The sequence below is a fragment of the Hyla sarda genome, chromosome 11 (genome assembly GCF_029499605.1).
Source record: "Hyla sarda isolate aHylSar1 chromosome 11, aHylSar1.hap1, whole genome shotgun sequence".
Classification (NCBI taxonomy): Eukaryota; Metazoa; Chordata; class Amphibia; order Anura; family Hylidae; genus Hyla; species Hyla sarda.
Window position 1 is genome coordinate 94,859,088 of NC_079199.1, and position 22,450 is coordinate 94,881,537.

At 44.7% G+C, this 22,450-nt stretch overlaps 1 protein-coding gene across 27 annotated transcripts in view; it reads left to right on the forward strand.

Annotated features, from left to right (window-relative positions):
- Window positions 1-2,260: 2,260 nt before the first annotated feature.
- Window positions 2,261-22,450, forward strand: part of GPHN (gephyrin) — a 314,240-nt gene continuing 294,050 nt past the window's right edge. For 25 of the 27 annotated variants that reach the window (XM_056546189.1, XM_056546185.1, XM_056546183.1 and 22 more), the window contains exon 1: window positions 2,394-2,472. In XM_056546189.1, coding sequence (XP_056402164.1) covers window positions 2,409-2,472 — 64 coding nt within the window. In that variant the 5' untranslated portion in view covers window positions 2,394-2,408. Of the gene's footprint in view, window positions 2,473-6,907; window positions 6,927-22,450 lie in introns of those variants that run through there. The other 2 variants (XM_056546198.1, XM_056546201.1) reach the window with 2 other exon arrangements.

Here is a 22,450-nt window from a genome sequence, read left to right on the forward strand (position 1 = left end):
TGGTGTAATTGAGTCACAATATGTTATCCAGTCACTGTATGGTGGTATTATTCAGTCACAATATGTTATCCAGTCACTGTATGGTGGTATTATTCAGTCACAATATGTTATCTAGTCACTGTATGGTGGTATTATTCAGTCACAATATGTTATTTAGTCACTGTATGGTGGTATTATTCAGTCACAATATGTTATCTAGTCACTGTATGGCGGTATTATTCAGTCACAATATGTTATCCAGTCACTTTATGGTGGTATTATTCAGTCACAATATGTTATCCAGTGACTGTATGGTGGTATTATTAAGTCACTGCATAGTGGTATTAATAAGTCACAATAGGTTATCCAGTCACTGTATGGTGGTGTTATCCAGTCACTGTATGGTGGTATTATTCAGTCACAGTATCGTGGTATTATCCAGTCACTGTATGGAGGTATTATTCAGTCACTATGTTATCCAGTCACTGTACGGTGGTATTATTCAGTCTCTATGTTATCCAGTCACTGTATGGTGGTATTATCCAGTCATGGTATGGTGGTGTTATCCAGTCACTGTATGGTGGGTGTATTATCTAGTTCTTGTATGGTGGTATTATCCAGTCGTGGTGTTATCCAGTCACTGTATGGTGGGTGTATTATCTAGTTCTTGTATGGTGGTATTATTCAGTCACAATATGGTGGTATTATTCAGTCTCTATGTTATCCAGTCATGGTATGGTGGTATTATCCAATCACAGTATGGTGGTATTATCCAGTCACAGTATGGTGGGTGTATTATCTAGTTTTTGTACAGTGGTGTTATTCAGACACAATATGGTGGTATTATTCAGTCTCTATGTTATCCAGTCACAGTATGGTGGTATTATCCAGTCACAATAAGGTGGTATTATTCAGTCTCTATGTTATCCAGTCACTATATGGTGGTGTTATCCAGTCACTGTATGGTGGGTGTATTATCTAGTTCTTGTATGGTGGTATTATTCAGTCACAATATGGTGGTATTATTCAGTCTCTGTGTTATCCAGTCACAGTATGGTGGTATTATCCAGTCACAATAAGGTGGTATTATTCAGTCTCTATGTTATCCAGTCACTATATGGTGGTGTTATCCAGTTACTGTATGGTGGGTGTATTATCTAGTTCTTGTATGGTGGTATTATTCAGTCACAATAAGGTGGTATTATTCAGTCTCTATGTTATCCAGTCACAGTATGGTGGTATTATCCAGTCACAGTATGGTGGGTGTATTATCTAGTTCTTGTATGGTGGTATTATTCAGTCACAATATGGTGGTATTATTCAGTCTCTATGTTATCCAGTCACAGTATGGTGGTATTATCCAGTCACAGTATGGTGGGTGTATTATCTAGTTCTTGTATGGTGGTATTATTCAGTCACAATATGGTGGTATTATTCAGTCTCTATGTTATCCAGTCATGGTATGGTGGTATTATCCAGTCACAGTATGGTGGGTGTATTATCTAGTTCTTGTATGGTGGTATTATTCAGTCTCTATGTTATCCAGTCACAGTATGGTGGGTGTATTATCTAGTACTTGTACGGTGGTATTATTCAGACACAATATGGTGGTATTATTCAGTCTCTATGTTATCCAGTCACTATATGGTGGTATTATCCAGTCACAGTATGGTGGTATTATCCAGTCACAGTATGGTGGGTGTATTATCTAGTTCTTGTATGGTGGTATTATTCATGTGCTGTATGTACACATGCAGTTGAATTTTTTCCCTCGTTAAACTCTTTGACCTTGTTAGAAATAAATAAATAAATAAATAACCACAAAGCTGGACCCCCCTCCCGCCCTCATAATGGTGTATTCCAGTAAAAACTTTTCTCTTAGTTTTCTATAATGTAAACTTCCCGGTCACCTTTACCACACGCAGCAGAGACGAATATATCGCAGGCAACGTGTCGTACCTGTCTCCTCACACGATACTGTACAGGCGGCTGATAACAGCGGGCAATAGACGGCATTACACTGCACAGTACAGTGTTTCCCAACTAGGGTGCTTCCAGCTGTGGCCAAACTACAACTCCCAGCATGCCCGGACTTTCGGCTGTCCGGGCATGCTGGAAGTTGTAGTTTCTCCACAGCTGGAGGCACCCTAGTTGTGAACCTCTGGTATCGGAGCATTGACATGACACAGGGATGACCCCAGTGCCGCTCACAGCCCCACACACACTGAACGAGTTCTCCTCACTCGATAGTATCGGCGCTCCTCTGCTCACGCCTGGCTGCCTCCTCCCCCTTCAGCGTCTCTGTCTTTCCCTCGGCCCGGGTTGGATGCGCTCGGCGCTCGGCTCTCCCGCCTGACTCCCCGCTCTCCCCAGCCCAGGCTTCTCCTGCTCACTGAACGGCCGGTGACAGCGGCTCCGGCGGAAGGAAGATGGCGGCCGAGGGCATGATCCTTACTAATCACGACCACCAAATCCGCGTCGGGGTGTTGACAGGTAAATAACGCAGCGATGCCGGTTGTTATGTGTGTGAATGCGTCCTGCACAGCCTCCCTCCCTCTCCCCTCATTCTCCTTCTTCCCGTTGACATGAAGGGGGCTCCAGCCCGGCAACCTGCCGCTACAAAATGGCACCTGGCTGATCGGAGAGAGGATCTTCCAGCAGGAGCCATCCCCATTGTGCAGGAATCGTGCATTGCTGCAATATCTGCAATATTAGCATTATATCAATACCAAGGATGGGGATCTGCAGCCACAGACATGACAGCCCAGTGCATTTACATGCATGCTGCCTTCTATCCCGTACATACAGTGCAGGTCCTATAGTATATAGTGCAGACTCCTATATATTCAATATGTATAGTGCAGACTCCTATATATCCAATGTATACAGTGCAGGTCCTATAGTATATAGTGCAGACTCCTATATATTCAATATGTATAGTGCAGACTCCTATATATCCAATGTATATAGTGCAGACTCCTATATATCCAATGTATATAGTGCAGGCTCCTATATATCCAATGTATATAGTGGAGACTCCTATATCCAATGTATATAGTGCAGGCTCCTATATATCCAATGTATATAGTGCAGGCTCCTATATATCCAATGTATACAGTGTAGGCTCCTATATATCCAATGTATACAGTGCAGGCTCCTATATATTCAATGTATACAGTGTAGGCTCCTATATATCCAATGTATATAGTGCAGACTCCTATATATCCAATGTATATAGTGCAGGCTCCTATATATCCAATGTATATAGTGCAGGCTCCTATATATCCAATGTATACAGTGTAGGCTCCTATATATCCAATGTATACAGTGCAGGCTCCTATATATTCAATGTATACAGTGTAGGCTCCTATATATCCAATGTATATAGTGCAGGCTCCTATATGTCCAGTGTATACAGTGCAGGCTCCTATATATCCAATGTATATAGTGCAGACTCCTATATATCCAATGTATATAGTGCAGGCTCCTATATATCCAATGTATATAGTGCAGGCTCCTATATATCCAATGTATACAGTGTAGGCTCCTATATATCCAATGTATATAGTGCAGACTCCTATATATCCAATGTATACAGTGCAGACTCCTATATATCCAATGTATAAAGTGCAGGCTCCTATATATCCAGTGTATACAGTGCAGGCTCCTATATATCCAGTGTATACAGTGCAGACTCCTATAGTATATAGTGCAGGCTCCTATATATCCAGTGTATATAGTGCAGGCTCCTATAGTATATAGTGCAGACTCCTATATATCCAATGTATACAGTGCAGACTCCTATAGTATATAGTGCAGGCTCCTATAGATCCAATGTATATAGTGCAGACTCCTATATATCCAATGTATACAGTGCAGGCTCCTATATATCCAATGTATATAGTGCAGGCTCCTATATGTCCAGTGTATACAGTGCAGGCTCCTATATATCCAATGTATACAGTGTAGGCTCCTATATATCCAATGTATACAGTGTAGGCTCCTATATATCCAAAGTATACAGTGCAGGCTCCTATATATCCAATGTATATAGTGCAGGCTCCTATATATCCAATGTATACAGTGCAGGCTCCTATATATCCAATGTATATAGTGCACGCTCCTATATATCCAATGTATACAGTGCAGGCTCCTATATACCCAATGTATATAGTGCAGGCTCCTATATGTCCAGTGTATATAGTGCAGGTTCCTATATGTCCAGTGTATATAGTGCAGGCTCCTATATGTCCAGTGTATATAGTGCAGGCTCCTATATGTCCAGTGTATATAGTGCAGGCTCCTATATATCCAATGTATACAGTGCAGGCTCCTATATATCCAATGTATATAGTGCAGGATCCTGTATATCCAATGTATATAGTGCAGGCTCCTATATATCCAATGTATATAGTACAGGCTCCTATAGGTCACTTATACCCAATGTATATAGTGCAGACACATATAGATCACTTCTATCCAATGTATATAGTACAGGCTCCTATAGGTCACTTCTATCCAATGTATATAGTGCAGGCTCCTATAGGTCACTTCTATCCAATGTATATAGTTCAGGGTCTTATAGATCACTCTATCCAATGTATATAGTACAGGCTCCTATAGGTCACTTCTATCCAATGTATATAGTACAGGCTCCTATAGGTCACTTCTATCCAATGTATATAGTACAGGCTCCTATAGGTCACTTCTATCCAATGTATATAGTGCAGGCTCCTATAGATCACTTCTATCCAATGTATATAGTGCAGGGTCTTATAGATCACTTCTATCCAATGTATATAGTACAGGCTCCTATAGATCACTTCTATCCAATTTATATAGTGCAGGTCCCTATAGGTCACGTCTATCCAATGTATATAGTGCAGGCTCCTATAGATCACTTCTATCCAATGTATATAGTACAGGCTCCTATAGGTCACTTCTATCCAATGTATATAGTACAGGCTCCTATAGGTCACTTATACCTAATGTATATAGTGCAGGCTCCTATAGGTCACTTCTAGCCAATGTATATAGTGCAGGGTCCTATAGATCACTTCTGTCCAATGTATATAGTGCAGGCTCCTATAGGTCACTTATACCAAATGTATATAGTGCAGGCTCCTATAGATCACTTCTATCCAATGTATATAGTGCAGGCTCCTATATATCCAATGTATGTAGTGCAGGCTCCTATAGGTCACTTCTATACAATGTATATAGTGCAGGCTCCTATATATCCAATGTATATAGTGCATCCTCCTATAGGTCACTTCTATCCTATGTATATAGTGCAGGCTCCTATAGGTCACTTCTATCCTATGTATATAGTGCAGGCTCCTATAGGTCACTTATACCCAATGTATATAGTGCAGACACATATAGGTCACTTCTATCCTATGTATATAGTGCAGGCTCCTATAGGTCACTTATACCCAATGTATATAGTGCAGGCTCCTATAGGTCACTTATACCCAATGTATATAGTGCAGACACATATAGGTCACTTCTATCCAATGTATATAGTGCAGGCTCTTATAGACCACTCTATCCAATGTATATAGTGCAGGCTCCTATAGATCACTTCTATCCAATGTACATAGTGCAGCCTCCTATAGATCACTTCTATCCAATGTATATAGTGCAGACTCCTATATTTAATGTATATAGTGCAGACTCCTATATCCAATGTATACAGTGCAGGCTCATATAGATCACTTTTATCCAATGTATACATATAGATCACTTCTGTCCCATACATATAGTGCAGGCTCCTATAGATCTCTTCTATCCAATGTATATAGTGCAGGCTCCTATAGATCTCTTCTATCCAATGTATATAGTGCAGGCTCCTATAGATCCCTTTTATCCCATGCATGTAGTTCAGGCTCTTATAGATCTCTTCTAGCCCAGGTATATTGTCTATAGCAGACAGCTATAGATCGCTTCTATCCCATACATATAGTACAGACACCTATAGATCTCTTCTAGTCCAGGTATATAGTGCAGGCGACTATAGGTCCCTTCTAGGCCATGTATATAGTGAAGTCACCTATAAAAATACAGTTACCTATAGATCACTTACAACCCATGCATGTAGTGCAGCCATCTATAGATATTTCTTAGCCCATGCATATAGTGCAGACACCTATAGACCCCTTCTAGCCCATGTACATAGTACAAGCATTTACAGATTTCTTTAAGCCCATGTATACAGTGCAGGTACCTATAGATCCCTTCTAGCCCATGTATATAGTACATGTACCTATAGATCCCCTCTAGCCCATGTATATAGTACAGGTACCTATAGATCCCTTCTAGCCCATGTACATAGTACAAGCATTTATAGATTTCTTTAAGCCCATGTATATAGCGCAGGTACCTATATATCCCTTCTAGCCCATGCTTATAGTGCAGCCATCTATAGATAACTTATGGCCCATATGGTGCAGTCACTCATACAGAGCTGCTTGTGAGGAAACCCCCCTACAGATCTGATGTATGATGCTAATTCCTGATCCCCATTGCAGTCCCTTCCATAGGTACTCTTCTCCCCCCCCCCCCCCCCCAATCTTGGGATCTGCTAATAGTAATGCATGTAGTGTTGTGTGTAGGTGACATAAGCCATATGTGGTTTGTCAATAGATGATATACACACACATCCATCTAGATCAGTTCTCCGTGATTAGGGGAGGGTAGAAATTGGGGGGAAATCCACCCATGGAGACTAGATAAGGATTGCAGTCATTTGCAAAAAAAAAAAAAGCATGATCCCGAGCTCTCAATGCTGCAAGCACAACGTGGTGGTGGTGGTGGACGCTGCAGAGGGGACGTACAGCTGCAAATCTTACAGTAGGGGGAGAAGAAGCAGGAGGACGTGGCATTGGATGCCCATACCAGCCTATGTGCCCGGGCTGAGGGGTGATGGTGCCTTGGTTGCTGTATGAGTACGTGGTGTCACCGCCGCTATAGGAGCCCAGTGTGTGTGTTCAGAATGATTGTCCCTTTAATAGAGATCAGAAGCGAATGCCTCCCTTCCTCCATCGCCGCCTGTAGATCTCATTTTCCTTTTTTTTTTCTCTTCGTGATTTATTTATTTATTTGGGGGAAACGGAGGAGGTATCAGAGTTTCGAGCTCAGTGACGTACGAAGGAGGCAGAGAGCCTGAAAATGTGAGCGATCTGGATGTATTATTGAGGAGCCGAGGGCAGAAAATCTGCAATGTAAAAAAGGGGAAGGGAGAGAAGAAGGAAGGGGGGGGTGGGGGGGGGATTCCGGTGCAAACAGCAACTAAAAAGAAAAAGGATCCAGCTGGTGAGGGGTTAAACAGACCGGCCGCTATTTCTTGCTCAGGCTTTGAAATGCAGATTTTTTTTTTACGAGGTACAATGCAGATATCGCTGCTGACCCTGATTCCCAGATGGTGGACCCTTTTTTATTTTTGCCGCCGTCGATGAGCAATGAAATGAATCTGTGTATTATTTATTTTTAGTGGAAGGATTTGCAAGTGTGATGAAGGAAAGGATTGTAGAAGGATGGAAATGTCTCTATATATTCTGGGAATCCCCCCCCCCCCCTCCTGCATTACTGACATGGAGCTGTTCACATACAGTGGTGCTGATCTCGGTGAGGAAGGGGGGGAATCCATCGCTTGTATCCCACCATCCTCTGCCATGGCTAATGCCAAATGATACAGCGTGTGTAGCCGTGAAATAGAAGTACAACATATACACGACGGGAAGGGGTTGTGTGCATGGTGTGTTATACGGGTGATGCAGGAAACCTATATTTTACATAGGCTTTCATGGGGATTTATGATCTTCTCTGCTGGAATTGCATTGGAGACCCGGTGTTGCAGGTCATGTATTGATCTGTTCTGTAGGTCGCATATGGTCTTTTCAGATGCGTTATCTGGGATACAGCATTTGGTATCTATAAAATTTTGTATGTAATAAAATATCCATCTATAATTGAGAGATAAATATATCATAATAAAGAGATAAATATATATATTGAGAGATAAATATATTAAAGTGTACTTTTTATATAATGTAGATAACATATGTATATTTGTAATATACATTGGTGAAAAAATGCTGTCCCTGCAGCTGTTGCCTGTGTGTCTCTATGAGGAGTCCAAATACAGGAAGTGAGGGCAGGACAAGCAGGGCTCTGTGCAGACTCCTGGCTTGTCAGTCATCCTGCTGTGTGACCGGGGAGCGTGCCATAGAGCCTTACTGCTTGTCCTCAGTGTACAGAGCCCTGCTTGTCCTCAGTGTACAGAGCCCCGCTTGTCCTCAGTGTACAGAGCCCTGCTTGTCCTCAGTGTACAGAGCCCCGCTTGTCCTCAGTGTACAGAGCCCCGCTTGTCCTCAGTGTACAGAGCCCCGCTTGTCCTCAGTGTACAGAGCCCCGCTTGTCCTCAGTGTACAGAGCCCCGCTTGTCCTCAGTGTACAGAGCCCCGCTTGTCCTCAGTGTACAGAGCCCTGCTTGTCCTCAGTGTACAGAGCCCTGCTTGTCCTTAGTGTGGGGAGCCCTGCTTGTCCTCAAGTAACAGAACCCTGCTTGTCCTCAGTGTACAGAGCCCTGCTTGTCCTCAGTGTACAGAGCCCTGCTTGTCCTCAGTGTACAGAGCCCTGCTTGTCCTCAGTGTACAGAGCCCTGCTTGTCCTCAGTGTACAGAGCCCTGCTTGTCCTCAGTGTACAGAGCCCTGCTTGTCCTCAGTGTACAGAGCCCTGCTTGTCCTCAGTGTACAGAGCCCTGCTTGTCCTCAGTGTACAGAGCCCTGCTTGTCCTCAGTGTACAGAGCCCTGCTTGTCCTCAGTGTACAGAGCCCTGCTTGTCCTCAGTGTACAGAGCCCTGCTTGTCCTCAGTGTACAGAGCCCTGCTTGTCCTCAGTGTACAGAGCCCTGCTTGTCCTCAGTGTACGGAGCCCTGCTTGTCCTCAGTGTACGGAGCCCTGCTTGTCCTCAGTGTACGGAGCCCTGCTTGTCCTCAGTGTACAGAGCCCTGCTTGTCCTCAGTGTACAGAGCCCTGCTTGTCCTTAGTGTGGGGAGCCCTGCTTGTCCTCAAGTAACAGAACCCTGCTTGTCCTCAGTGTACAGAGCCCTGCTTGTCCTCAGTGTACAGAGCCCTGCTTGTCCTCAGTGTACAGAGCCCTGCTTGTCCTCAGTGTACAGAGCCCTGCTTGTCCTCAGTGTACAGAGCCCTGCTTGTCCTCAGTGTACAGAGCCCTGCTTGTCCTCAGTGTACAGAGCCCTGCTTGTCCTCAGTGTACAGAGCCCTGCTTGTCCTCAGTGTACAGAGCCCTGCTTGTCCTCAGTGTACAGAGCCCTGCTTGTCCTCAGTGTACAGAGCCCTGCTTGTCCTCAGTGTACAGAGCCCTGCTTGTCCTCAGTGTACAGAGCCCTGCTTGTCCTCAGTGTACAGAGCCCTGCTTGTCCTCAGTGTACGGAGCCCTGCTTGTCCTCAGTGTACGGAGCCCTGCTTGTCCTCAGTGTACGGAGCCCTGCTTGTCCTCAGTGTACGGAGCCCTGCTTGTCCTCAGTGTACGGAGCCCTGCTTGTCCTCAGTGTACGGAGCCCTGCTTGTCCTCAGTGTACGGAGCCCTGCTTGTCCTCAGTGTACGGAGCCCTGCTTGTCCTCAGTGTACGGAGCCCTGCTTGTCCTCAGTGTACGGAGCCCTGCTTGTCCTCAGTGTACGGAGCCCTGCTTGTCCTCAGTGTACGGAGCCCTGCTTGTCCTCAGTGTACGGAGCCCTGCTTGTCCTCAGTGTACGGAGCCCTGCTTGTCCTCAGTTTACGGAGCCCTGCTTGTCCTCAGTGTACGGAGCCCTGCTTGTCCTCAGTGTACGGAGCCCTGCTTGTCCTCAGTGTACGGAGCCCTGCTTGTCCTCAGTGTACGGAGCCCTGCTTGTCCTCAGTGTACGGAGCCCTGCTTGTCCTCAGTGTACGGAGCCCTGCTTGTCCTCAGTGTACGGAGCCCTGCTTGTCCTCAGTGTACGGAGCCCTGCTTGTCCTCAGTGTACGGAGCCCTGCTTGTCCTCAGTGTACGGAGCCCTGCTTGTCCTCAGTGTACGGAGCCCTGCTTGTCCTCAGTGTACGGAGCCCTGCTTGTTCTCAGTGTACGGAGCCCTGCTTGTCCTCAGTGTACGGAGCCCTGCTTGTCCTCAGTGCGGGGAGCCCTGCTTGTCCTCAGTGCGGGGAGCCCTGCTTGTCCTCAAGGCACAGAACCCTGCTTGTCCTCAAGGCACAGAACCCTGCTTGTCCTCAGTGTACAGAGCCCTGCTTGTCCTCAGTGTACAGAGCCCTGCTTGTCCTCAGTGTACAGAGCCCTGTTTGTCCTCAGTGTACAGAGCCCTGTTTGTCCTCAGTGTACGGAGCCCTGCTTGTCCTCAGTGTACGGAGCCCTGCTTGTCCTCAGTGTACGGAGCCCTGCTTGTCCTCAGTGCGGGGAGCCCTGCTTGTCCTCAAGGCACAGAACCCTGCTTGTCCTCAAGGCACAGAACCCTGCTTGTCCTCAGTGTACAGAGCCCTGCTTGTCCTCAGTGTACAGAGCCCTGCTTGTCCTCAGTGTACAGAGCCCTGCTTGTCCTCAGTGCGGGGAGCCCTGCTTGTCCTCAAGGCACAGAACCCTGCTTGTCCTCAAGGCACAGAACCCTGCTTGTCCTCAGTGTACAGAGCCCTGCTTGTCCTCAGTGTACAGAACCCTGCTTGTCCTCAAGGCACAGAGCCCCGCTTGTCCTCAGTGTGCAGAGCCCCGCTTGTCCTCAGTGTGCAGAGCCCCGCTTGTCCTCAGTGTGCAGAGCCCCGCTTGTCCTCAGTGTGCAGAGCCCCGCTTGTCCTCAGTGTGCAGAGCCCCGCTTGTCCTCAGTGTGCAGAGCCCCGCTTGTCCTCAGTGTGCAGAGCCCCGCTTGTCCTCAGTGTGCAGAGCCCCGCTTGTCCTCAGTGTGCAGAGCCCCGCTTGTCCTCAGTGTGCAGAGCCCCGCTTGTCCTCAGTGTGCAGAGCCCCGCTTGTCCTCAGTGTGCAGAGCCCCGCTTGTCCTCAGTGTGCAGTTACCCGCTTGTCCTCAGTGTACAGAGCCCCGCTTGTCCTCAGTGTACAGAGCCCCGCTTGTCCTCAGTGTACAGAGCCTTGCTTGTCCTCAGTGTACAGAGCCCTGCTTGTCCTCAGTGTACAGAGCCCTGCTTGTCCTCAGTGTACAGAGCCCCGCTTGTCCTCAGTGTACAGAGCCCCGCTTGTCCTCAGTGTACAGAGCCCCGCTTGTCCTCAGTGTACCAAGCTGTTGCAAAACTAACACCCAGCTTACCCAGGATGTTGTGGTTTTGCAACAGCTGGAGGCATACTAATTGGGAACACACACATAAAATATACAGTATATACAAATTTAGTTAAGATTGTTTACATAAAAAAATATACACATACAATCTAATAAAATATCTCATTTCTGTCCATCTATCTAGACGTATGTGTGTTTCCAACAACCGGTGTGCCCACAGATGTTGCAAAACTACATGCCTGGACAGCCTTTTGCAACAGCTGGGGGCACACTGGTTGGGTAACACACAGGTCTACTGTGTGTGTGTGTGTGTGTGTGTGTGTGTGTGTGTGTGTGTGTATATATATATATATATATATATATATATATATATATATATATATATATATATATATATATATATATATATATATATATATAATTTTTTTTTTTTTTTTTTTTTTTTTTTTTTTTTTTTTTTTTTTTAATATGTAACTTTTGTACAAAAGTTAGCTAGTTCTTCAGGGATATTCTTAACGCTTATGGAGATTGGAAGCTTATGCAAAGCTGCCTGGGAAATGGTATGCAAATTAGCTTAGAGAACTGTCTCTAGCGGCACTTAATTTACATCCAGTAAGGGTTCATGCACACTGCAGAATTTCCTTATGGAATTTCCTCTACTTCTTCATGCAAAAACCACAGCACACAAGTAATATGAAGCAGAAGTAGAAGACTTGAAGAATTTCCATATGGAAAATCTGCCTTGAATCCTCGTGGAATCAAAGCCCCATTGAGGTCAATGGAAGGTTCTGGTGTGGATTATTGAAGAATTGACCTGTCCATTGTTGAAGCAGAAAATAATCCACACCAGAACCTTTCATTGACCTCAATGGGGCTTTGATTCCATGAGGATTCAAGGCAGATTTTTCATATGGAAATTCTGCGTAATTCTTCTTCATATTACTTGTGTGCTGTGGTTTTTGCATGGAGAAGACGAAATTCTACAGTGTGCATAGACCCTAAAACATCTCCACTAGACCATCTCATTGAGAAGACCCCTTCTTATCCAACCAGATTTCTTGAGACAGATTTTTTGCTAAGACCATCCCTATAAATGACCATTTGTCAATGCAATATAGGAAGTGGAGTTTTCTTTAAAAAGGTTTTTATACTGGTAAGGTTGAGAAATAGACATATGTCTGTCCAATCAGCATATTACCCTGCAGTGCTGATCCAAGAGAAGGCACAATAGCCAATTAAGGGGGTACTCCACTGGAAAACTATTTTTTTTTAAATCAACTGATGCCAGAAAGTCAAACATATTTGTAAATTACTTCTATTAAAAAAATCTTAATTCTTCCAGTACTTATCAGCTGCTGTATGCTCCACAGGAAGTTCTTTTCTTTTTGAATTTTCTTTTCTGTCTGACCACAGTGCTCTCTGCTGACACCTCTGTGTATGTCAGGAACTGTCCAGACCAGGAGAGGTTTGCTATTGAGATTTTATCCTACTCTTGACAGTTCCTAAAATGGACAGAGGTGTCAGCAGAGAGCACTGTGGTCAGACAAAAAGGAAATTCAAAAACAAAATAATTTACTGTGGAGCATACAGCAGCTGATAAGTACTGGAAGGGTTAAAGGGGTACTCCGGTGGAAAACTGTTTTTTTTTTTTTTTTTTAATCAACTGGTGACAGAAAGTTAAACAGATTTGTAAATTACTTCTATTAAAAAATCTTAATCCTTCCAGTACTTATGAGCTGCTGAATACTACAGAGGAAATTCTTTTCTTTTTGGAACACAGAGCTCTCTGCTGACATATCTGTCCATTTTAAGAACTGTCCAGAGCAGGAGAAAATCCCCATAGAAAACATATTCTGCTCTGGACAGTTCTTAAAATGGACAGAGATGTCAGTAGAGAGCACAGTGTGCGTGATGTCAGCAGAGAGCTCTGTGTTCCAAAAAGAAAATAATTTCCTCTGTATTATTCAGCAGCTAATAAGTCCTGGAAGGATTAAGATTTTTTAATAGAAGTAATTTACAAATCTGTTTAACTTTCTGGCTCAGATTGGTTTAAAGGGGTATTCCAGGCAAAACCTTTTTTTATATATATCAACTGGCTCCGGAAAGTTAAACAGATTTGTAAATTACTTCTTTTAAAAAATCTTAATCCTTCCAATAGTTATTAGCATCTGAAGTTTTCTGTCTAACTGCTCAATGATGATGTCACATCCCGGGAGCTGTGTATGATGGGAAATTATCCCCATAGGAACTGCACAGCTCCCAGGACGTGAGTCATCAGAGAGCAGTTAGACAGAAAACAACAACTCAACTTCAGAAGCTAATAACTATTGGAAGGATTAAGATTTTTTAATAGAAGTAATTTACAAATCTGTTTAACTTTCCGGAGCCAGTTGATATATAAAAAAAAGTTTTGGCCTGGAATACCCCTTTAAGACAAAAAAGTTTTCCAGCGGAGTACCCTTTTAATTAGATGTAAGTTTTCGTGACCTTACAGCAGTGTTTCCCAACCAGGGTGCCTCCAGGTGTTGCAAAACTACAACTCCCAGAATGCCTAGATAGCCTTTGGTTGGGAGCTGGGAGTTGTAGTTTTGCAACATCTGGAGACACCCTGGTTGGGAAACACTGCCTTACAGAAAACAATCCCTTCCAGTTCCTAATCTAGCAGTCAGAATACATCACCGAATCCACAACCCTCCTCCAGCATCTATTAGCTATAACCTGTAATATTATTACAATCTAGAAATGCATCCAGGCCCCTTTTGAACTCTTTTAGTCAGTTTCATAGTCTCTCTGCTCTTACAGTAAAGAATCCCCTTCTATGTTGCTGTAGAAACCTCTTTCTATAGACAGAGAGGATGCTTTCTCATTAACGGTAGCTTCCCTCTAATTAACTGTCCATCCTATTAAAAAGCCTTTTTACATGTATTGTCTCTTATATGAGCTCTATAATCATCTCAATCAGCTTCCCTCCATTTAATAGCCTGTGTCATTCATAACATATCTGTAAATCACTTGTAAAAGGTTCTTAAATCTTGGCCACTAGATGTCTCCCTTCCCTGCAAGTTATTGTTTAGTGCCTATTGGTAGGGCTTTAGCTAGCATTATACAGAGGAGAAGACTGTCACTGTGCGCATGTGTCCTGACCCTGTCTGCCTCCTCCAGAGGGTCCACACTGTGCCTAGAAAGTAAATCAAGGCTTCTCCTTTTAAAGGGGTACTCCGGCGCTTAGACATCTTATCCCCTATCCAAAGGATAGGGGATAAGATGCCTGATCGCGGGAGTCCCGCCGCTGGGGACCCCCGTGATCTTGCACGCCGCACCCAGTTTATAATTAGTCCCCGGAGCGTGTTCACTCCGGAACCGATTACTGTCGATCACGGGGCTGGAGCGTTGTGATGTCAAGGCCCCGCCCTGTGTGACGTCACGCTCCGCCCCCTCAATGCAAGCCTATGGGAGGGTACGTTACAGCTGTCACGCCCCCTCCCATAGGCTTGCATTGAGGGGGGTCATCCGGCCCCGTGATCGACAGTAATCAGACCTGGAGCGAACACGCTCCGGGGACTGATTATAAACGGGGTGCGGCGTGCAAGAGCACGGGGGTCCCCAGCGGCGGGACCGCTGCGATCAGGCATCATATTCCCTATCCCTTGGATAGGGGATAAGATGTCTAAGCGCCGGAGTACCCCTTTAAGAAAAGCCATTAAGAATCCCAGCCTACGTGAAAGTTGGGTGCTTCACTATGCTGTCCATGTGAAACAAGCATAATAGACTAAGGCTATGTTCACATGGTGGAATTTCCAAGCAGAATTTGGGTTATGCATTATGCTGTCCATGGGAAACTAACATGCAAGACTAAGGGTATATTTACATGGCAGAATTTCCAAGCTGAATTCTGGGAATATTTCACTTGGAAATTCCGCTGCAGCAGACTCTGTTGCACTTTGCACACGGCGGAATTTCTGCCACAGAAATCCCGATTCCGGTGTCCGCAGAAAGAATAGACTTTCTCGGAAATGCATTGGCGTCTATGAGATGGTGCATTTCCGAACGGTCCTAGAGCCTGCCGGAACATTCAAATGTAGGAAATATCCATCCGTGTTTTTCTGGCGGACATTATGTACATTTTTGGCAATGTGGATATGGCCTTTTTCTTAATAAAATAAAGCAATTAGAAAAAACTAGTTTTGCCTCCTAACTGAATGCTTCTTCAGATTTATATAAACCTGAGGAAGTATCCTTTTCTGAGGCCAAATGCGTTATTCTTAATAAAAATAAAACAGTCATTAAAGGGTTTATCCAGGGATAGAAAAACTGAGCAAATTTCTTCCAAAAACAGCAACCCTTCTGTTCTTGTGCGGTATTACAGCTTGTCTCCATTCACTTAAATGGGTACTCCGCTGCTCAGTGTTTGGAACAAAATGTTCCAAACGCTTAGAGCCGGGAGCTCGTGACGTCATAGCCCCGCCCCCTCATGTCACGCCCCCTCACATAGACTTGCATTGAGGGGGCTGGGCTATGACGTCACGAGCTCCCAGTGCCGGCTCTAAGCGTTACGAACAATTTGTTCCAAACGCTGAGCAGCGGAGTACCCATTTAAGTGAAACTGAGCTGCAATACCACACACAACCTGAGGACCGGTGTTATGCTGCTTTTTGAATAAATGAGCTGCCGCGATGTGCGAGTATACTGCGCATGCGTGCTTGTAGCGGCGTATTGCTGCTCCGAGCAGGCACATGTAAAGGCAGTATATAGAGGTCCTTCAGCAGAGGCCTATCTGATTTATTGACCTCTATTAGGGGTTGGAAAAAAAAAATAAGGAAAGTTGACATTATTTATCTTTTTTTTTTATCGGAAACCATTGAAAAAATTAATGTAAAAAAGGTGTCTTTTTTTTGTTTTTGGGGTGGGTGGCACTCCTGTTAGATAAAGGTGGGAATGCCGGAACGCTGCATCTCCACCGCTCTCATAGAGAAACATGGAGGGGGCGTGTTGGCCGCAGCGTCATGCTGCAGCTGACACGCCACCTGCAAGGGAAGACCCCCCGGCAGTCGGACCCCCCTCAATCAGACACTTATCCCCTATCCTGTGGCTGCAGTACTCCTTTAAAAGTAAATTAATTAAATGGTGACAGCCCAGGCATATATGATAAATAAGAAATTGCCGGGAATCACAAGCTAATCAGGAGTTATTTGTGTGGTCCCGGTGGCTTCTTCCCATCCAACCAACCTTGACTGAAAGATCTCTCCCTTTTGGGATTTGGCGACAGATCCATCCATCAAGGCCCAGCAGGGCGGGAAGAAGCCACCTAGAATGCCCCAACAGAGCAAAGTGATGACAGGTTCCCCTTAAAAATAAAATGTTATCTGTGGAGGGTGCTGGGGGCTGTGGGGTTTGGACCTAGGTTTCTTTCTTATATTAAACTCCTATATCAATGCCCGACTGCCCGTCTCTGGGTTAATGGACGGCTGTCCCCACCATTTGAGTTGCGGAGAGGTACGTGACAGGGGTGTCCCCTGTCGCCTCTTCTCTGTGCATTAGCTATAGAGCCGCTGGCTTGTCTCCTGCGATCCTCACCTGATATCATTGGATTCCGCTATGGTTCCATTGACGAGAGAGTGGCGCTCTACGCAGATGACATGTTGCTATTTTTGGGTGATACCGCTGGGTCTCTGACCCCTGCTATGTCTATTATTACCGAATTTGGAACATACTCTGGCCTGCTCATTAATTGGGATAAGTCGGTTCTGATGCCCTTAGATCCTTTGCCTAGTATTCCTCAGATAGCCCTCTCTAATATTCAGGTGGTTAACCCCTTAAGGACCAAGGACGTACCGGTACGTCCTTGGTCCTGCTCTTCTGATATAACGCGGGGTTACACAGTAACCCCGCGTCATATCATGGCGGGCCCGGCGTCATAGTGAAGCCGGGACCCGCCTCTAATAGTGCGCAGCGCCGTTCGCGGCGCCGCGCGCTATTAACCCTTTAGCCGCGCGCTCAAAGCTGAGCCGCGCGGCTAAAAGTGAAAGTGAAAGTTCCCGGCTAGCTCAGTCGGGCTGTTCGGGATAGCCGCGGCTAATCGCGGCATCCCGAACAGCTGACAGGACAGCGGGAGGACCCCTTCCTGCCTCCTCGCTGTCCGATCGCCGAATGACTGCTCAGTGCCTGAGATCCAGGCATGAGCAGTCATCCGGCAGAATCGTTGATCACTGGTTTCTTATGAGAAACCAGTGATCAACATAGAAGATCAGTGTGTGCAGTGTTATAGGTCCCTATGGGATAACAATGATCAGTATAAGAGATCAGTGTGTGCAGTGTTATAGGTCCCTCCCCTATTAAAAGTTTGAATCACCCCCCTTTTCCAATAAAAAAAACACAGTGTAAATAAAAATAAAAATAAACATATGTGGTATCACCGCGTGCGGAAATGTCCGAATTATAAAAATATATCATTAATTAAACCGCTCGGTCAATGGCGTGCGCGCAAAAAAATTCCAAAGTCCAAAATAGTGCATTTTTGGTCACTTTTTATATCATTTAAAAATGAATAAAAAGATCAATAAGTCCTATCAATGCAAAAATGGTACCGTTAAAAACTTCAGATCACGGCGCAAAAAATGAGCGCTCTTACCGCCCCATACACGGAAAAATAAAAAAGTTATAGGGGTCAGAAGATGACAATTTTAAACGTATTAATTTTCCTGCATGTAGTTATGATTTTTTCCAGAAGTCCGACAAAATCAAACCTATATAAGTAGGGTATCATTTTAATCGTATGGACCTACAGAATACATATCAGGTGTCATTTTTACCGAAAAATGTACTATGTAGAAACGGAAGCCCCCAAAAGTTACAAAACAGCGTTTTTTTTTCAATTTTGTCGCACAATGATTTTTTTTTTACCGCTTCACCATAGATTTTTGGGCAAAATGACTGACGTCATTACAAAGTAGAATTGGTGGTGCAAAAAATAAGCCATCATATGGATTTTTAGGTGTAAATTTGAAAGAGTTATGATTTTTTAAAGGCAAGGAGCAAAAAACGAAAATGCAAAAACGGAAAAACCTCCGGTCCTTAAGGGGTTAAGGAATTGAAATACTTAGATATTACCATCACACCATTTTTACATGATTTTATACCCCGGAATCTGACGCCCCTGCTGGACAAGAGCTCTCAGAAGGTAGTTGTCTGGTGTAAATTGCCGATCTCAGTGGTTGGCCGGACTAATCTCACTAAAATGGTGCTCATGCCGCAGTTATATGTGCTGCAGAACTCACCAGTGTGGATAGCAATGACTTAGTGTGGGGTGGGGTGTTGGGGGGGGGGGCGCGACTGCTAGGATCAAACTTGAGACGTTACAAAGGGGAAAACTACAGTTGGGTTGGCGTTACCTAATCCCTGACTGTATTATCTTGCCTCACAACTGCATCAGGTTAGATGATGGGCGAAGGAGTCTTTACTGGGTCCTACGGGTCGTTTATTTATGGCCAAACATGGAGGGAGAGTGCCACTACATATTCTGGAAATTGGAGCCCTGACCAGGCCTCCGGATTCTTCTCCCACTACCCAGCTCCTGTGCAAGCTCTGGGGCCATACACGTAAGTTACTGAGTCTTATGAGTTTCATATCTTGTACCCCGCTGTGGCGTAACCCGGGCTTACCGGTTTTTTATTCTTTTGTGGATGCTGGTTATTGGGAGAGAAAGGGACTGTGTGAAGTGGGGCAGTTGGCTGTACAGGGGGTAGTTAGATCCTTTGAGGACTTGCAGGAAGAGTTCGCTTTACCACGCTCATCATTTTATCGTTACCTGCAACTCTGTCATGTGTACGAAACTCAAAATCGGCTGCGGCTGATGAAGATGCAAACTAACAAGGTCCTAGAATCTGTAGTTATGAAAAGGGAGTCTGCGGGAGTTATTTCTTGGCTCTACGGTGAGTTATTAAATTTTTACCATGACCGTTTTCCCTTAACAGTCCGAACTAAGTGGGAGAGAGACCTTGGTGGGCTGAGTGACGAGGAATGGTCTATAGTTCTGTCGCTTACCCCGTCACTGTCCTTGTCAGAGTCTAATCGACTATCACAATTGTTCTTTTTGCACAGGGTGTACAAGACCCCACTTTCTTACATAACATTGGTGTTAGGTCTGACTCTACCTGCCCTAGGTGTGGTGAGTTGGATGTGATACACCTTATTGGGACTGTCTACGGGGTCACACTGAATAGAGAACCTAAGGTGTGCCTACTTGGCCTTGTTGGATGTCATTAGGAACCTTCCATGAGAGAAGTGGGGATCTTACGTGTGCTGTATCAAGCCAGGAAACTAATTGCGCAGTTCTGGATCAGACCGTCCCCGCCGGGGTAGCTGATCTTTTTAAAAGAATAAAGCAGATAGTGCGCTTGGAAAAAGGGATATATATTAAATGTAAAGTTGAAAGGAAGTTTGATGGTATTCGGGGACCCTGGGTGCACCATTTTGACCCCCCCACCGACTAATTCCTAATTGCTTGTATGCCCTCAGTCTGTACTTGATGTGGTGTGATTGGCTTGAATATTGGGGATCTGTGAATGTGGCTTCGCTCTTTTCTTTGCCCGCTCTTTTCTCTCTATCCCTCTTTGGTGGCTTTGTTGGAGTGCCTGTGGGTACCGCTTGCTGTGGTTATGTGTACAAGGAGTAAGGGAGGATGCCCTTCAGGAGAGACCGACTGTTTGTTTGTAAGGTGGGTGGGTGGAGGGGGGTTTGCTGTTTGTGAACTGTTTCTTGTAAAAAACATGTTTAAAACTTTAATAAAAAATTATCTGATTTTAAAAAAATTAAAAATGGAATGTACTGTTGCCATGCTATTAGACGAAAAAGGTCAGGCTTTAGGAATGGGCCACTATTTTTATGCTTAGACTTTATCTTTCCACTTTTTATTTAATTTTTTTCTTTTTTGTCCTGTTTCAGAAACATTGTTTTGTTTCTTTCTTTTAATGTTGAGACATTAGAAATATGTGCATCAATACTCTAGAGAAAATTGATGTAAAATACAAATCTAGCTAAAAACACAGAAAGGTTGCAGCAGCACTTTTGGTCAAAAAATGGAGGCTCTTAGCGCACTTTTTGATCAAAACGTGTCCCCCATCCCCCACGCGGAGGTGGCCTCATTTCGGATGGGACCCAAACATGCTAAATCAATTCATCTTCTGCTGGGCATATGGCCTCTGACTGGGTGACATGCAGGCAATCTAGCAAGGCAACTCTCTTCTCCATAGTCAGAATGGAATTGGGTGGGCATAGTCATCAGTGAAAGAGATTCAAAGCGTATGCCCACTCCTAATGAGACCGTCCCATAGACTTACACTGGGAGCCCATCTCGTCACGTGGCACAGAGCTGGCAGTGCGCTTCACCCCTCTTGTTCTAGCAATCGTTCAGGGTCTGAACACCCAACCCCGACCTCTAAGAACCTATGACATGTCTTTACGACAGATTAAAAGTCGTTTAAGTGACAATGCCCATTGAACCTATCAGTATAGAAGTCCATTGGGCATTCTTATTAGTGATTAAAGGGGTACTCCGGCCCTAAGACATCTTATCCCCTATCCAAAGGATAGGGGATAGATGTCTGACCGTGGGGGTCCTGCCACTGGGGACCCCCACAATCTTGCATCCGGCACCCACCTCTTTGAGCTGCACGCCGCGCTGCCAGCTCACAAACTGCCAGGTGCCGACCACGGGGCCGGAGTATCGTGACGTCACACCCTGCCCCGCTATGCAAGTCTATGGGAGGGGGCGTGGTGGCCGTCGCACTCCCTTCCATAGACTTACATAGCAGGGGCAGGGCATGACATCACACTGGGGCGGAGTCGTGACGTCATGATACTCTGGCCCCGTGGTTGTCACCCGGCAGTTGGTGAGCTGGCAGCGCGGCGTGCAGCTCAAAGAGGTGGGCGCCAAATGCAAGATTGCGTGGGTTCCCAGCGGCGGGACCCCCATGGTCAGACATCTTATCCCCTAACCTTTTGTCTTAGGGCCGGAGTACCCTTTTAACAACTGTCTTTATATTTACATGGTGTTTCCCAACCTGTGGCTATTCAGCTGTTGCACAATAGGAGTTCTAGTTTTGCAACAGCTGGAGAGCCACAGGTTGGAAAACACTAATTTACATTTATAGAGGGAAGATCGTCAATCACTCATGATATGGCAATCATCCATTTTACAGGTCACATGTGTGGGTCCAAATTAGGATAAGAGGTATAATTTGGCCAAATGAGAAAAGCTACATGAATGAATGCACAGGCAAGCTGGTACAAAGACAATCATTTGCTGATCTGTTTATTAAAAATGGCGGCCCATCTTTTATACACTGGATACACAGTACGTCATTGATTATATTGTTTTGGATATATACACAGGATTTTCTCATACCAAAATGAAAAAACATCCCCCAGCCCCCATAATCATTGGCAAGCCTCCAGGACAGTCCTCCACACATGCCCTGTAGACTAATGTCCCTTTTCTCAAGGTTGGCCTACCCCACATACAACGATATCTCCTGGCCTTAAAGGGGTACTCCACTGGAAAACATTTTTTTTTTAAATCGACTGGTGCCAGAAAGTTAAAACAGATTTGTAAATTACTTCTATTTAGGCTGCATTCACACCACGTTTTTGCAATACACTTCCTGTATATGTTTTCTATGTGAAAACCGTACAGAACCGTATTGAAAACCGTATACATTGACTCTCCATTGAAAACCTTATGCCAAAAGATGCATCAGGTTGTGTCCGTTTTGCATCCTGTACGGTTTTGTCAGTTTTTTCCCGTACCCAACCACGGTTTTTGTTCCGGGGAAAAACTATATTAGACCGTATATGTTTTTTAAAACATGGGAGTCAATGGGAACCGTACAGAACCGTATGTGCGTACAGTTCCATCCAGTTTTCACCATACGGTTTTTGACTTTGCACATTTTTTTTCTTGGAATTTCAATCAAACAAGTGAAACTTTATTCATAATGGAGTGAAAAGTTAAAAACGTTTAAGTTTTTTTTTTTTCTTAAAAACCAGATGCAACCGGACAAAATTTTTTAAACTGTATATGGTTTTTAACTGTATACGGGTAAAAAATTTGTACACTCATTTTGATATAGTTTAGTCCGGTTTTGAGGATTCAGTTTTTCATCAAAAACCTGATACGGGAACTGTATTTCAAA